The 18,086-nt window shown below is 35.3% G+C and overlaps 1 protein-coding gene across 10 annotated transcripts in view; it reads left to right on the forward strand.

The window, feature by feature from the left end:
• Positions 1–18,086, forward strand: part of ATP2C1 (ATPase secretory pathway Ca2+ transporting 1) — a 69,267-nt gene that overhangs the window by 42,536 nt on the left and 8,645 nt on the right. For all 10 annotated transcript variants that reach the window (XM_075493269.1, XM_075493268.1, XM_075493276.1 and 7 more), the window contains 13 exons: positions 2,009–2,164; positions 2,821–2,889; positions 4,584–4,659; positions 5,177–5,243; positions 6,400–6,524; positions 7,798–7,895; positions 9,427–9,522; positions 9,633–9,722; positions 11,162–11,266; positions 12,944–13,100; positions 14,561–14,731; positions 15,731–15,828; positions 17,503–17,553. In XM_075493269.1, the coding sequence (XP_075349384.1) occupies positions 2,009–2,164; positions 2,821–2,889; positions 4,584–4,659; positions 5,177–5,243; positions 6,400–6,524; positions 7,798–7,895; positions 9,427–9,522; positions 9,633–9,722; positions 11,162–11,266; positions 12,944–13,100; positions 14,561–14,731; positions 15,731–15,828; positions 17,503–17,553 (1,359 nt within the window). The remainder of the gene's footprint in view (positions 1–2,008; positions 2,165–2,820; positions 2,890–4,583; positions 4,660–5,176; positions 5,244–6,399; positions 6,525–7,797; positions 7,896–9,426; positions 9,523–9,632; positions 9,723–11,161; positions 11,267–12,943; positions 13,101–14,560; positions 14,732–15,730; positions 15,829–17,502; positions 17,554–18,086) is intronic.

Below are 18,086 nucleotides of genomic sequence, written 5' to 3' on the forward strand. Positions count from 1 at the left end.
TTCTTGCTCATAAGCTTATGACAGCAGCGTGCTTGGACCTCTTACAAAGGGAATTAGAAGTTTCTCAGCTGTCTGGAGCCCTACACCAGATGAAAATTTGTGCCATCTTTATATCAACTACTCCTGCAGATCATTTGAAAATAAGAGCATGTAATCTTGTTTTCATCTTGTCTCTACTGGGCATTGTTACGGGGTGGTGAGTTTTAAAACAAATTAAATGGAGATCATCTTTTCAGCTAAAGAACTAGATCTCTTCAGCATATTCTGATTGACACTGTCCTAGAAAACTGTAGAAATGGTAATTAAGCACTGTTTACTTTCTGAAGCCTTTCATATATGTGAGAAGAAGTTTCTTCACTGATCTAATCGTGCAGGGACAATCTCGTTTTCTGAAATGTATTTGAAGACCTTTTCTGGCCCAAGTTTTCTGTATGCTAATGAGTGGTCCATCAAGTTTTATGGTAATCTTCTCTAAAGCCAGAATATTACATCATGAACTAACATGCCTATAACAGTGTACGCTTTGAACACAATTCCTTTTGGTCCTTTGGTAGTGATAAGTGTTTCAGAGCTCATGGCTAAATCTGAACAGTAGCAAAGTGGCATTTTCCTCCTGTTTCAGCTTGGAATCTGAGGAATACATCAGAAGTATGAAATTACTATAGAACTTTCTGGGGTTAATCATTCTTTATGGCTTTGATTGAAAGATGCATTGCAGTTTTTGACAAGTGTCCCTTTTCCTTTATCGATACAGCATCCATCTTTTAAAAATGGGTACTACACTGGTAACTATTTGAGAGAATAGCAGGAATTAGAGGGATTTGACTGATCAGAAAGCACTTTAGTAAAGGTACTATCCTCTTTTAACATTGACTAAATTATTTTTGATCTAGCAGCCTGTGTTCATTTTGTTGTCCAGCTAGAACTGGAATGCATCAGAGTTATCGTGCCACTTAAAAAAACCCGAACAAAACACCAAAAAAACCCCAACTTGAACCTTGGGGCAATCTGCTATAGTGTGGCAGTACCGAGAGCAATGTAACTGATTCTTATTTGCTCTTTGTACGTGGTATCATTTCAAAGAGTTTTGGCATGATAAATTTGGCAGTTTATTATGCATCCTTTAACACTGTTTTTCTTGAAGGTTATATTAAAATGTAGTGGTATGGTCACCAATAGTGGCTTTATACTTTTTAATAATGCAAAATTATTTTACTTAAATTTTGTGATCATAATTTAATGACTCAGGCTTTGACTCTCTTCAAGATTCATTTAAATCAGTGGATTAATATGCAAGAATTGATGTCAGTTGATGAAAGACATTTCAGTTTACATTTTTTATAAGTTTTTTTGTTTTGGATTATATTTATAGAACTCAAATTTTATTTTCTTCATCTGTCAGCTGATTAATGCAGAATAATTCATTTTTACCTTTTGCTTCTCTAACTGCCCCCACATGCTACCAAAAACCCCACAAAAGTAAAACCTAAGACAAAAAAAGGCAGCTTCTGTTCCTCTAGTCTACTTGACCATTGTCTGAATAGCATTTTCCCTATAGAGACTTTGTGAACAAAAACCACTGTATGAAATATGCTTTTTGTTAGCAAGTTCTTAATGGACCATGATAGGAGGAAGTGGACAGAGGAAGAGTTGAGAGGATAATATGTATGTGCACTTGCAGTCCCAGTTAATTATTTTGTTTGGTGACCGAATGCATCATAGTTGCAACCTCTTGAATGTTTTATAGAAAAACAATCATGACCATAAAATTATGAGTAAACTTCGACTCTTCAAAGTGAGAGCTTGTCGCATTGCTGCAATATTCTGTAGGAGTGCTTGTTGCTTTGCTGATCCTTAAAATATGGTTGCTATTGACATGTTTTTTTACCATATGAATAAATTGGATGTATTTTTACTGGTCAAAATTGGGAAACTTCTATTAAAACTTCCAGCTACTTACAGAAGATTGTCATGCTTTTTACCTAGTCCATGTATTTTGTTTTCAAAGGCTGTGGACCTTTCTATTGATGAATCCAGTCTCACGGGTGAGACAGCTCCTTGCTCTAAATCTACAACTCCTCAGCCAGCAGCAACCAATGGAGACCTTACTTCTAGGAGCAATATTGCTTTCATGGGAACATTGGTCAGATGTGGAAAAGCAAAGGTAAAATCATTATTGATAGGGAAGAATATTTTCCATGTTTCAACTATTTGAAGGCAGTTCTTATTTTTAAAGTTCACCTATCAATTGAGAAATGTACTTTAATGACTACATATATTTTAAGTTTTCTGAAACAATAGAAATGGAATAGAAATAGCAATTTTTACTGGAAATATGGAAGACTTTACTGTGATACACTGCAGCGCTTTTCTCATTGGTGCTTTTTCAGACATTGGTTTAAAAAGAAAACTAATCTAGCGCCAGGAGAGCTCAAATTTATAGGGAGCAGATGATGGGAAACTCTTCTGCCTAGGTTGTGGTATTTTCCATCTAGAACTACATTCACGTGTTTGAAAATCTGTAACTGAAAATACAGTTTTGGCTAGTGTTAGATAGGTCTTATCCTATTTGAGTTTTGTTACTGGTAGTTACTAAATAATTCAGCAGTGCACAGTATATCAGTTTGTTTCACAGAGGCAAAACGTTTTTTAGCAAAAATATTTCCTACTTGTGCCAAGAATTAATTTTATAAACAAAGCTAACAAAATCGTAGAAGGCTAAATGGCATTTGCCCACTATTTGAGTCAAAGCTGTCGAGCAACCACTAACACTAAAATTAAACTTCAGATTTGAATTGGGCTCTGTTTTTGTTTTTTTAGGGGATAGTAATTGGAACAGGAGAAAACTCTGAATTTGGGGAGGTTTTCAAAATGATGCAAGCAGAAGAGGTAAGAGTGAATATTTAGAAGCAAAGACATGTATTTTGTAAGTGTATATTTCATTCATTAAAACTTTGAATTTATTCCATAGGAACTTAGTTAAACTTAATTACATTGCTTAATTCCACATTCAGTAGAACAAATACCATTGCAATTTGTGGAAGTGTATGGAACTACATTTGTGCAAAAGGGGTTTGTGTGACAGATTTGTGTGCTGCATGCACAGGCCTGTTTTCCCTTCATTAGCAGCGTACTTCGGTGTTATGCATGCATCTCTTGCTGCTTCATGATCTCCACTGTAACCTTTTATAGGCTCCCTTTGACTCTGGTATAGCAAAGTCCCACAGTGATTTTTCTTTATTGCGTTACACTGATCCACTCACACTCTTGAGTGCTTTGTGTATCTAGGGCCTTCTAGCTTCTTCTCTTGCTGCGTGACAAATGTAGGATCATAAGGAGACAGTCTGCCTCCAGCTGCGAGGACATCATCAGGCATAGTATAGGCAGCACTTTTTTTTCCAGATATATACATTTTTGAAATCTGCCAAAACAGAGCAACTAAGGGCATTAAATGCATCACCGACCTCATGTTGTTAGCTGCAGTGCCTTACTACACCTTTCAAGGGAACACTGCTATCCAGTCACCAAAGTGGTATCCACTTTAATACATATGTGACAAAAATATGATCATCTGTTCAATAGTACGTAGTTTGTATTGTAACAAGTGTAATTATTAATGGAAAAAAATAACCACAAGAAAAACCCCTATGTGAGCATTCTACACCAACAACATTCTGAAATATCAGAGCACTGTGAGTACTGTAGGGTTATTTTTGATGTTTGTATTACACTAATCTCATTTTAAAAGTAAATTTTGAAGGTAAGAGTGAATCAAATGTGATACCAGCTTTCTTATATAGAGTGTATGGATTTTTTTCATAACTTGTTGAGCAAAGATGATTTTACAATGACCCCGTCTTCCTTTTTTTGCCACGCTTTCTATACTGTAGTCCACCATATATTACTATTAAAAAACCCAAACTTACTGGCATCCAATGTAAAAATCCACTTTCCTGAGGTTTTTCTTTGGTTTTTTTTTGTTTGTTTGTTTGTTTTTTTTTTTTTTTTTTTTTTTTAATTAAAATTTTTGCTTTGTATCCCTTCCTCCTTTCTATACTATTTTTTGGCACTAGATTGTCTAAATATTTCCATATTTTTCTATTTGGCTAAACTGAATTTTCTGCAGATGACTAACAAATTCCTTTTGAGATATAATTGGACTTCCAGGGCTTTAATTCCTCTGTCTTGAAAAATCAGTTTTACTCTTGTTACCAAGAACTTTTTGGTCTTGGAAGAAGTGCAGTGGCTTTTAGTCAGCATGATTTATTTATTTATTTATTTATTTAATAAAATCTTTGATATGACCTTTTGTATTAGATTTGCTGTAGACATCATAAAGCTCCCAAACAATATTTCTAATAAATTTTTCATTTCATTGAAGTGTTCTTGAATCTTCTTGAATTCTACACAAGAATGGAACAGAGTAGTCTGTTTTCACAAAGTAAGCATACGGAAACATAGGGTATAACTGCATTTTATTCAGTGACGGTGTTTTGAAATTTGCACAGCTGAAGTAATATGTGATACAGTTCATGCTTTTTAACCTGTGCTTGTTAACTACTGCATGTTTACTATTTATCAAGGCTCCAAAGACACCTCTGCAGAAGAGCATGGATCTCTTGGGAAAACAGCTTTCCTTGTATTCCTTTGGTATAATAGGTAAGAGAATTTATGTAAAAGAATTACAAATTATTATGTAACTGAAACTAATGTGTAGGCTTGTGGAAGTGGAAGGGCTTGATCTCTCTCTTTAAATACTTTGACTCCTCATTTTAATGGTCATGTTGAGTTTATGCCACTAATCATCTGAAGATTACTAATGTAACATAACTTTCATCATAAGGGTATTTACTTGCTGCTTCTTGCAAACATACTTTTCTGACTTACTTTTTGTCCTCTAAATGCTTCCTTTTAAATTGCAATGTGTCTTGCATTCTGATTCAAGGTGTGCATGTGTACCTCACTGCTGGTGTGATTGGGCAACTTGACTGGCAGAAGCTTTCTTCACCTTTGCCATACTAATGGAATCATGCTTTGACACTGAAAGAAATAATAGATTTTTATAGGTAGCACAATGATAAGCTTGGTTTTGGCTATTTGAGTTCTTTTTCTTTTCCCCATGAGGCTACAGTACATGTTGGTTTTATATTTATCGTGACGACTGTTTTCTTTATAGGAGTTATTATGCTGGTTGGCTGGTTGCAAGGAAAGCATATACTTGACATGTTCACAATTGGTGTGAGGTAAGATTTTTGTTTTTAAATGGTGTAGAACGTGCATTACAGCAAGTGTCTGAAAGCTAGTGATGTATATTATAATCTGCTTGCACACAGATTCTGCCTTTAAGTTCACATAAGTAATTAAAAATGAAAATGGACTTTGTGCTGTAAAAAAGCAAATTCATACTCATTTTTAATGATACGGTATGTTCTTGTCAGTCTTAAATTGTGCATTTGTATGGTGATTTGAGTGTCTTGTGGAGCATCTGCAAACAGATGGTAAGAGTTGTACAGTTTGAATTTCTGTCACTAAGTAAGTAAAGAAAATGTAATTTTATAAGTGGCATCAGACAAAACTAAGTTACTATAAGCCTTGAGTCATGTAGTTCATTAGTTCATTTTCTAGTGTATTATGGAAACTTAATCCCAGTGTGTTGTCTGCTGAGAATAACACTGAATTTAGATGATCTAACTTTGTACTCTTAGAAAAGTTGCTGAGTTGCTAATTACGTGGATAGTGCATAAGGCAGAAGTGTTTCTTCAAATCACAGGATCAGACTCTGGAGATTACCCTTTTGGGGCGGGGGGGGGAAAGCACCAGGACCTGCATCTTTGAGCATTGTGTAGTGAGTTATTGTGATCTTGTTTACAGTGTTACCAGGGGGTTTTTTTGGTTTGGTTTTTTTGTTTGTTTGTTTTTTTGTTTGTTTGTTTTAAATGACCTTCTGTGCCATTCCAGCACTTAGCTTGCTGTCACATGGTGATCTGGAAGTAACAGCTGTGGATCAGTGGTCACTTGAAGTGGTGGCATTTCCCAGTTCTGTTTAGTGGTGACTACACTTACTCTTCACAATCTGGGCTGCTTTACACAGTCCTAATTAGTGTTTTGTGCAGGCAAAACAGATGTACAATTGATTTCTCCCTCCCCCCAACTTTTCTTCATACTTTTGCATAAGTGATGAGTAGAAATGTCTAAGTTACTGCATTTTGTTACTGTCTTCAGTGTGTATCTTATAATGAATGGTATACAAGTAGAACCACATGGCAGCTGCTTCCTTTCACTTTTAACCTCAGTGAACAGACAGCTACAGAAATGATGTTCTGAAGTGTAAATGCATCATTACTATGTATTCATGTATGATGTTCTAAGACAAGATTTGTATATTTACTTTCATTACAGTTTGGCTGTCGCTGCAATCCCTGAAGGACTCCCTATAGTGGTAACAGTGACGCTGGCCCTTGGTGTGATGAGAATGGTGAAGAAACGGGCTATTGTAAAAAAACTGCCTATTGTTGAAACTCTAGGTATGACTTGACTAACTTAGAGATAGTGTTTTGATACAAATGTTAGAAAATCAACACAAACATTGATGATTAATGGTTAAAATAGAGCAGATGTTCTTATTTTGCTAGCAATGTGGTGGTATCTTTAAAACATTTCTAAACTGAATGCATTTTACACAGTTAGAATTCAGGTATATGTTTTGTGGGCCCTCTGACTTTTTTTTTTTTTTTTTTAATTCAATTGAAATAAACAGTCTGTCAGTTAATAGCATGCCACACTAGCAATACTCTAAACTGCGTGAGTGATTGGATGTGTGGAGTACTCTTTATACTTGTTTGCTGTAAGATGTTCTTGTTAAATAAGACTTGTAAAATGTTTTTTAAACTAAATTTGGTGTAAATTTAGGAATGATACTGACAATTGGAAACAAATCCAAATTTGAATATTAGAAAAAGCCTTGTAATCATAATGCACCTTCAGGATGTTGTGCTGCTCATATTAAAACTTAAAATCATTTAAAAACTTTAAAGCTTAAAAACATTCTGTACGCAGTTTCAGTCATGAAACATGTAAAGCACAGGACATGGAAAAGAAATAGAAATACTAATTTAAATAGCTGCTGCATTTGAATTTCATTTTGTATTTGAAGATTGGAAATATTTTTTCCAATGCCTCTAGCAGAGTTTCATTAATGTTGCAAGGTTTTCTGTTGCTTCTGCAATTCCTGCTATTGTGTCCAAAAATCTGAAGATACTGCAACACTCTTTCAAAATACTCTTTTCCTGAGTTAAAAAGGCATATACAAATTTCACGTTTCTGTATCTTTTTAATCTTATTAAAATTTGCAGGTTTAGTAGTAAGTCACACTTCTGTGACAAAAGTGTTGTGGCTATTGTTAGATAGACATTGCACTTTTTGATAAAGAATAATGACTGCTGTAAAGCAGGCTCTTGGCTTTCCTCCTCACCAGGAGTTGCAATTGGGATTTCAGTAATGTAGTTTGAGATACAGCAGAATAAAATGAAGGAGAGGTAGTGAATAGAAGCGTTTCAGACGAGTTGTGAATTTGGGATTTTAATTATTTTTTTTTATTTATTGGACAAACTTGTGAAGAACGTTGTACAGCTATTCATTAAGAGTTGAAAATTGGCTGTCTTTGTTAAATATCATTTTGTTTTTTTCACAGACAGCTGCAGTATTTCTAGCAATTTGCTTGTCTTGAATACTTTTGTTCTTGTTAGTTACATTGTTTGAAACAAGCATTGTCTTACAAATGTTAATTGGTTATTTCAGGTTGTTGCAATGTAATTTGTTCAGATAAAACTGGAACTCTGACAAAGAATGAAATGACTGTTACTCATATTTTTACTTCAGATGGGCAGCATGCTGAGGTATGTAGTGAGACTCTGTTAGACTTAAATTTTCATTTTTACTTTGTTGTGTATATCCGCTGAAACATGCTTGAGTATACTGCAGGTAAAGCATCAGTTAAGAAAGTGTAAATTTGTTGCGCTAAACTCCCGTTCTTCAACTTCCAGCTAATTCTGTTCTTCAGCTCATTTAGTATTGCAGCCTTTGAGCTATGCTATCCAAACCTTCCCTGGTTACAGAAGAATTTTTTGTATAATATGTGAAGTTCTTAAATCTCTTGATGGCTGTAGGTTGCAGTAAAAGACAGATGCTGAGATACAGTACAAAGACAAGTTGAGAGATTGTTTTTCTTCAGTACAGAAAGTTGAGGCTATTTTGCTGTTGCGGGTGCGTAAAAATAAAATTTGCGCGTTACAAACATTTAAAATAGGCATATCTAGCTTTTGGTTAAAAGGCAATTTATTGTGTGAACCTTCATACTGAGTATGTACTGTCATTCTTGCTTTTTCATAATGGATGTAGTTGGAAGTAGGAGCAGGACATGAAACAGTGGTTGTTGAGGTTGGGGAGTTGCTGCAAAGACTGAAGTAAATGCACAAAAGAGAAGCAAAAGCAGCAGGAATGGAAAGGCAGCAAGGTGTGGACCTAGATATGGTTTCGTGGGAGTGTTTTAAACAAGTTCTTAAATTCTCAAACTCTTCTTGACCAAGGTTTTTTTCCACATTACAATTAACAGAGGGTCTTGTAACTGACTTTTTGTAATCGTAAATACTGGCATTTTTTCTTATTCTTTCCTGTAATTTACCTTTGTTTGCTTATATATCCTGGTATCTATTTTTCTATTCTTAGAATTCTGTAGGAATACTGTAATTGCTTTTTCTTTACTACTAGCACAATTTGTTTACATCTGGGTCAAATCAGCTCCTTTTTCCTAATTGAAAGAGAACTTGAAATGGCTGTAAAATATATTCTCTATTAATACTGTAGACATGAAGACTTTTTTAGGATCCTAGTGGGATGCCTGGTTTTATGCACTAAAAATACAATTTTACTGTTTTTAACACCTCTCTGAGGTCTTAGCTGAGAGGCTGTTCAACTATGATTTTTCTTCTTACTGGATGAAAGTAGGACTCTGCTCTGTACTTCCATTCCCCTGCAGGGGGTATGCATTATTAACCAGGATAAAGATGAATAGGAGAAAAAAAAATTAGAAAGCAAAAGAAAGAAGAAAAAAAAGAAAGCGTGCCTAATACTGTAAGGAAATAACATACACCGCATTTATGCTAAGGCATAAGATTGCTACTTTTTAAAAAAAATTAGTCTCTAATATATTTCATTGAACTCACTTGCCCTCAGAGTTTTTATTTCTTAGTCTAGTACCTCCTACATTAGAAGCTGAGTAGGAGAATCCATTCACACTGAGTAAAATCAGTCATTATGAATGGTCTTTTTAAAATTTTCTGTAATTTGTAGTAAAAAGCTGAGATTAAAACAGTTTATGAACCTGGTGAACATTACATTGCACACTGCCTTTGGCTGTTTGTCTTTCAGGTTACTGGAGTAGGTTATAACAGGTTTGGAGAGGTGATGCTCGATGGTGAAGTTATTCATGGTTATAACAACCCATCCATTAGCAAAATTGTTGAGGTAAGATCTTGGCAGAGAGAGGTGAGTTTTAATTGATGATGTAGCACAAGAGCTTTGTATGGCATTTACTTTGTGTTCTGTTTTCTCCCCTTTCCTTCCTCATCTTTTAGGCTGGTTGTGTGTGCAATGATGCTTTGATTAGAAACAACACATTAATGGGGAAGCCAACAGAAGGGGCTTTAATCGCGCTTGCTATGAAGGTGCGTACTCGATGGTGGTTTTTGGATTCGTGGCAGGTGGGAAGTGTGTAGAAAGTTGTGGTTTGGGTTTTTTTTTCTCACTTTCTTCTCCTTTGGTTCTCCTAGATTTGTATTGCAACTGCTTATCTCCTATGTTTCTTATCTGTTGGAAATTTTTGGGCATTCTGAAAGATGAGATAAAATTATTTAGAACTTGAAGTAAAATCTTGCACTTAGTACTGTCTTTTTACCTGCCACAGGCTAATTTACCTGTTGAATATTGATTGTGCTGTCTCTTTCCCAGTTCTCATCAGAAGCAGTAAGAAGTTGATAACTGATGTATTGGTGACTGCAGCATTTATAGTGCATTTTAAATGCGGGGCACAGGTAGTTTGAATTGCGGACACTGTGATTAAATGTTTTGGGTTGTTTTTATAATGCTGTGACACACCCATTACAGCTACTGAGAAACATGGCAAGGCATCTTAGCGCTTGATTTTTTTTTTTTTTTCTGTGATGGTGAATAAACTCAAAAACATTGAAAGATGAATGCATTACAGTCTTTCTCTCCTTGTGTAACTGAGGCCCGAGATGTATCTATCTTCTTGCTGAGACTCATTCCAAGTCCCCAGTCTTTGACTGGAAAGGACCAGAGTGATGTTGTTTTGGCAAGAGCCCATAGAAACTGAGAAGAACAGGAGTCTTTCACATCTGTTGCTGGAAAGGGAGGTAGCGAAGGAGTTGTGAAGCTCTGTAAGTACTAAGAATGGCTTATGGCAGGCTGCTGCTTCTACATCTTCTTTAATCGGCACTTCCTCTTGGACTTGGTTGTAGAGCATGGAATGCTGCAAGTTGCATCAGGCGTGGGGAGAGAACAGCATTTGAAATGAAATGCATTTTGTCTGGAGTCTCATGGTTAGCTTCAGATCAAATGTTTGGGTGATTCTGATCACTTAAAAAAAGTCATTTCAAGTTGGATCATTCAAATTTAAAATCAGTGACTTGCCTTCTCCAGACTTTGCTACAGTCTTGTGTTACAATTTTGTAGGCCCTCCTAGCAGAGAAATTACATAGAAGATATTAAAAAAAAAAAAGCAGCATTGGGGTGATAGACATGTTTTGTCAAACCAAGAGCTATGTTGCTAGCCATTGCAAGACTTGTGTTTATGGATGGTCATAATCTACAAAGTATTTCAAGATCCTTGGATCAAAGATAGTATATAGTGTTAAATGGTCTGACTTATGCTGAAGCCTGAAAGAAGCATCTAGGTTCTTTCAGTGCTAGTTTGTCAGAAGCTTGTCTAAACTGGAACAGTGTGCTCAAAAGCAACTTTGGAGATGAAACTGTTTTTTAACTAAGTAATGATTGTTAACTAAGATGTCTCAACAAGTCAACAAATAGCAGACCTGTTTGAAAAGAAAAGGTCCTGACGTTGTGGTGGTACTTCCGTTTTATACAGATGGGTTTAGATGGACTCCAGGAAGACTACATAAGGAAGGCTGAATATCCCTTCAGCTCAGAACAAAAATGGATGGCTGTTAAATGTGTTCACAGAGCACAGCAGGTAAACTTGAATCACCGTTTCCTTGTGCGCTGGCTCTGTAGTGCACTGGCTCTTATCTACCTTGTTTAATACCCTCATTTTTCACTTCAGAAATTATGGCAGGCTGATAGTAGTGCACAGTCCTGGGAATATGGTTTGATAATAGACACAGTTCTAGTTCAAGCTCTGAAGTGGAGATTAAGAATCGCAAGAAATTATTTCCATAAAAGGCATACTGAGAAATTATTTTAAGTATTTTGATATCTGAAACTTTGAATGTATACCTGGCTGTGTTTTCTTCCTTCTCCTCGAACATCTAAAGCAATTCTGCCAATCTTCTGCTGTTTCACTGCTACATAGTTACATAATGATGCATTGATGTTCAATAGTAAAATTTCTTTTGTTTGAAAACACAGGTTTTCTGATTTTGATGCAGACAGCACATTCCCCAATGATGACAGATTTTATTGATGTCAACAGTGTCCTGGATTATCAATACAAACCATTCTTTAAACTCCTTTTCTATCTTCTGGTGCTTTCACATACACATTTGCATTCTAATATTTCATTTAGACCAATCTGAATGTTTTTGTTACAAATATTGACGTAGTCACTGCCAGTCTGATAACTGGAACCTTGTAGATCAGGTCTGTTGTTGCACATATTATCTTGGATTTATGGAAAATTTCCTAGTACTTCTGACCAAAAAAAGGCTTGCTGACAGTGTTCAAGTATCACAGTAAAATCTTTGCTTTGGAAACAAAGCGTTTGACTGCTTTTATCTGTATGGATAATATGGTTGTATTATCCTTGTCTGTATAAAAAGTAGTGAGCAGGAATTGCTATGTGATTTTTGTCTATGTAAGGATTTACTGTGTTTGTGGTTTGGTGTCAGCATTTTTAAAAGATTGTTGAAAAATTGGTAACAGTTTTAAAGGGAGCATAAATTATTTGAAAGCTAAGAAAATGCAGTGGGATTGGAAACTTAGAGCTCTATCAGTTAAGCCTATCGGAAAGATTGAGGTAACTTGACTACTGTGCATAAATACCTTCACAGGGAGAAAATAGATATATTAGAAGAGAGCTTTTTAGCCCAACAGGGAAGAAAAGATGAGAATCAGTAATTGGAAATTGAGCTGAGGCAGCAATTCTTAATGGAAAAGGGGGGAAGGGAAAGAATCGGTTGATTTGCATTGGAGTTGTGTTCAAGGTAGGTGGTGGATTCTCAGTCCCTTGATATCTTCAAGGCTAGATAGCTATCTGGAAAATATTAGAGTTGTTAGGCATGGTACAAGGGTGCAGGTGATGTTTAATGACCTGTGCAGCTGGTCAGATGATGAGATAAAGGTATTTCAGGTCTAATGTTCTGTGTAGGTTTCATTTCTGTCCTTTGCATGGTCTCTTTAGTCTATAAACTGTGACCTGCAGTGTCTAATGTGTATGATGTGTACTGAAATGAGATATTGATTATTAGCTTGGCTCTTTTGACATTACCACTTTTGAACATACACTGTATAGAAATACTCAAAATAACAGATTTTTTTAGGTTTAGAAATGTAACTTTGATTTGTGTTATGTCCTGAATACTCTTTAGAGAAGTACAGACATGCCATTCTTACATGTGTATGTGTATGTACTTGTGTGGGTGTATATTTATATATACATACACGTGCACACAACAATTATTTTTCCTTTTAGGACAAACCTGAAGTTTGCTTTATGAAAGGTGCTTATGAACAAGTCATTAGGTACTGTACATCATATAACTGTAAGGGGCAGACCTTACCTCTTGTTCAGCAACAGCGAGAGCAATACCAGCAAGAGAAGACATCTATGGGCTCTGCAGGACTTAGGGGTAAGACTGTTTCAGTGTCTCAGAATAACAAATTTTTTTTTTTTTAATGGGACTGCTTAAAAAAAAAAAAAAAAAGCACTAGGAATTTTTTGTTCAGTAAGTGCCACTGGGTTGTTTAGTTTTTCTTTAAAATGGGGGGGTGGGGAGGGGTAGGATGTGGAAAAAGCAGGTGCCATTGCCTAAGGCCTGTATAATAACATGATTAAATTGCAGAGGGTGAGAAAAGGCACTGCTGGTTCCTGACATCTCTTGCATGTGACTATAACTGAACAGTGCATTTATACCTAGTAACTTCCATATCTCATTATAGATTTTAGTGGATTTTTTAAAATGTGAATGTGTTTGTTTCTTTTACTTTGGGTCCTGGCACCTTTGTGAGTTAGGCTAGCACAACGGACTGCAGGTCAGAAGATGCCATTAGGATTATGTTTTATATTCACAAGGTGTGTAGATTTTAAAATAAAGCTGGAAGTATTTTTCAGAAGATGATTGATAGGAGGTGATTGTGGGCAAGCATTATACATGGCTGGCTTTCTTTGGCCTTTGTAAAGAGACCTCTAGGCTGTTAAGTCCATCCACAGCTTTTTAATGTGAAGGTATAGGTACTATGTGGTTCAGGAAATTCCCAAGACGCAAATTACTAGAAACTGAGAGGATTTGCCAGGAGTGGTATCTCTTTGTGCTTGTTTTGTTTGGACAGTCATTCTTTGCGTCTGCTTCAGACCACTGTCAAACAAAAAAATGCAGGGTAGTGTTTTGAAAAAAGTGAATGTGCTTTTCTGTTACAGCTCTAATGTCATTTAAATATATTTGAAATAAGATTTCTACTGTAAAAGACATTCCAGAAAATATTCAGCATGTACTCAATAAAATTTGCCTCTCTAAAAGAAAAAAAACCACCAAAGCAGAAAATAAAAATACGTTAACTGATCCTCCCTTTCATCCTCTTGCATAAAAGACTGTTCATGTACAGAGAAACCACAAAGCTAGATGCTGTTCTCTTTCCACACAGTGAAATTATAAACACTTTAATCTGAGAACAAATAGGAAAGTTATCTTTAAAACCTGGAATATGATGTATGTTTGATAAAAAGACTACTCTTTAGAAGAAAGGAATATACGTAAGTAGGCTATTCTGAATACTCAAGATAACAGACATTGCTACCAATGTTTTTAAAAAAAAAAAAAAAAAAATTGCAATTCCCACCCTTTGCTTTATGCTGGCCTACTAGTTCAGTTAGGTCTCATTTCGGAACATCTTCTTGTGATAAATTAATTTCAAGTGGAATACTCGGATGAATGAAGCTACTCAAAATGTTTTCAGCACTGAGGCCTTTGGTCAATAAGCAGACATAGTGGTATGCCATTAGTTTTCATTTTTGCAAACAAATATTAGCAGTTGTTTTAAATGCTGATGTAAATGCTAATTTCAAATATATTTTTTTTGTGTCTCCTAAAAGTTCTGGCCTTAGCTTCTGGTCCTGAGTTAGGACAACTGACTTTTTTGGGGCTTGTGGGAATAATTGATCCTCCGCGAACTGGTGTAAAAGAAGCTGTTACTACACTTATCACATCAGGAGTTGCAATAAAAATGATTACTGGAGATTCACAGGAGACTGCAGTGGCCATTGGTATGAATAGTCCACTTCCTTTCATTTTTCACTTGTTTTCTGTTTTGGCAACGCCTAGGTAATTGTTATGAAGTGTGGATATTAAGCCTTTAACATTTGTGAGTTCTGTATGTTGGATATGGCACTCTGGAATTAGAAAAAAACGACAACCCTAGCCTGAAGTGATACTTCAGTTTCAGCCTAAACTGTAGGTTTTTTTTAATTTGGTTAATGTATGACTTTTGCTGTTTGAAACTATGTATTTTCTTACTGTATTTTATTATAAGATATGCTTCATTTCTGATTCTTACTCTTATACCCTCAACACCACTCTCCCTACCCTCAGCTTTGGATGCCTGTCTTATAGCAACAGGGAGAAACTAAAATATCTGGTGACAGTGAGCATTTAGGATTGATATGGCAGTCCAGTACTATCCAATACAGTTCTGTCCATATAACTAAGTTTGAAGTTTAAGTGCTATTAATAAATATTTAAACAAATTACTTAACTTTATATTTTAAAATATAATACATTAAAGTACAGGTTCTTTAGCCAGAATATGAATTCTTTATGTACAGAATGATGAAGAAAAAGTTGAATGTGCACATAAGTACACCCCCAAACTAGCAGTACTTTCTTAAAGGGCTTTTTTTCTTTGTCTCCCCCGTTGTCATTTTTCATTTTCTGTCTTGTTATTTTTGAACTGTGAATTATTTAGAGAGGACTGACCTTTTGCGTTTACATGGCACCTGACACAATGAGGTACAGGCCTTTAGACCTAAAAGGTCTAAGGAAATAAACATCTGATTAGAATAGACTTTGTAGCATGTTTTTGTTACTCAAGAGTTCAGATAATGGAGTCCTGTATACAGAATCAATACGGTGTTAAGATGTTCCGCTGTAGGCGTTTCAAATCTGAAATGCTGCAGAAAATAGTAGGTTTAAAAAAAAAAAATTAGGTACTTAGTGTTTTAAAAGGGTACATTATTATAATACCTTTTTTTATTATTTATTTCCAGCTAGTCGACTAGGATTGTATTCCAAAAATTCACAGGCAATTTCTGGAGAAGAAATAGATGATCTGGATATTCAGCAGCTTTCTCAAATAACACCAAAGGTTTGTTTTGATATACTACTTACTGAAATGCAGTGAAGGATATGTTTTATATTGAGAAATGCTTTTTTTTCTGTGGAAAGCTAAAATGTAACTTCTGAGATACAAATAACATGGTTCTAATAGAAGTAGGTAACATAGTAAATTACCAGAGGCTTTTAGTACAGAAATACAGAAGCTGTCCCAGATCAAACAAGTATCTTTTGGTTTGACATATGACCATATGAAAATGTATTTCTTTCAACTCACACGGTTATATTTTTAGTGAGTTTGTTACTTTTGTCTCTTTTGACAATTCAAGTTGTTTTTTACCTTTCAGTGCCTATATTGGAACTTTCATTTTGCCACCTCTCACTTTCAGTGAGCACCATCAACTTTTCGTATTGTTAGACCATTTTATTTCTTTGAGTAGCTAGCTCAGCTCATATATATAACCTTACAATTTGCATGTTCAGACAGTCCATCATTTTGTAATTCGTAAGAGGAGCTGTCTGTATCTTTAATGATTTTTAATCAATCTGAGGTCACTGGTTGAGAATTTTGAAAGGGTCTACTTATTGACTTACTGCTTAATACTTTTTAGTTATTAAATAATTAAATGTATTAGTGAGTGTCAAAGCTGTAAATGTGAAGGCATAATCAAATGCAGTTGAGGTTCAGGCTTGGCTATGTTGCAAAATTTATGCATTGAAATGCTGCTCTGTTTGCAAAAGACTGCAAAATTAGACTGCAGCGTGCTTGAGTCTGATGTAAGCAAGCCAAAAGCCAATATTTACAATCAAGAAACATGCATGTCAACTTTGTGTCTTTCCTTGGTGACTCACAAAAACAAACTTAGAAAAAAAGAATTGTGTAGCAAATAATAATTTTTGGTTTATTTGGTAATACTTGTTCTTAAGGGCTGTCCACCGTAAATAACTGAAATAGCTACAAATTTACTTTGTGCATGTTTGACCTGAGACCAAATTTATTTTCTAGGCATTTATTTAAAATCTTATTAGGAATTAATTAAAATCAACCAGTAAGATTGATATCTGTGTATAGACTAAAGTGGCTGTTGAAGTCTAACTTCTTATCCAACTTTTAAAAAGGAAAAATAGATGTGAATGCAAACAGTATGGAGTTTATGGATAACTAAATTCCATGTGCTCAAATTTCAATTCACAGAGAAGACCATAGACAAAAAAAAGCTGAAAAATAATAATTCTTTCTAAGCTGGAATCTTTATTAATTAGGTTTAAAACTCCAATCTCTTACTAATATGCTACACAAATAGTAAAATTGAAACGTCCTGAGTAGCTTGCCACTAGCGCTGACAAAGGGAAAAGGACATTATTTATAAAGTCAGCATGGCAATTGCCTGCATGGATTTAGTCAGCAAGGCCAGCAGCAAGCCATTGTAACTCAGTTGCTTCACAATTTCAGAGGGTTTTTAAATTGCATATTCTTTCTTGAAATAAGTAGCACCAACTTTTGTCTAGCAGAACACACTTTGACTTTTCTCTGGAATTAATGATTTCACTCTATTAAAAACACAGCTCACTGGTGCTTCAACTTTAGAGCTAGTAAGAGTACAGTTGGCCTTTGATAATTTTTTTATCCTCTAGTTTTATAGAATCCAGTGCAATTCTTTACATTTCTCAAATTTTCACTACTTCTTCATTGCGCTTTTAACAGGTTGCAGTATTTTACAGAGCCAGTCCCCGACATAAATTGAAAATTATAAAGGTATGTCTTACTAGAGGCTCAAATGCTGGACTGTTGCTATGGGTATTGTTTATGGGTACTGTTTGTGGTGCCTTTACCTAAATTATGATGTACTACAGTGCATCAAGATGAAACCAGAAATGCATTTGGTTTGAAAGTGAAGTGTATTTGAAAATATTACCTAGAAAAATGCATAGTGTCCACAAGGGATAGGCGGCTGCTGGTAGGCAACATCATGCTTTCTTCTATGTAGGGAGTTAGGGGTGATTGAGATTTTGTGTCATATTGCAGTGGAATTGACTAGGAACTGGGAAGAACCATATTTCTGATACTTCTCAGAACAGGATAAAAGGGCGTGAATTTCAAGCCATGAGATAATGCTTCCATTCAGAAGTTAACAAAAGAAGGTAGCAAAGAGGAACGTATTCAGTGTAACAATTGGAATAATCAGAAAAGCAACAATAAGGAGAAGGAAGTTGAACACTGAGACAGTTGGAATATATTGAGAATTGTAAGAGGGTCATAATGTTAAAATGTAAATACAGTATCTTCTT

Source organism: Mycteria americana, chromosome 2 (assembly GCF_035582795.1).
Source record: "Mycteria americana isolate JAX WOST 10 ecotype Jacksonville Zoo and Gardens chromosome 2, USCA_MyAme_1.0, whole genome shotgun sequence".
NCBI lineage: Eukaryota > Metazoa > Chordata > Aves > Ciconiiformes > Ciconiidae > Mycteria > Mycteria americana.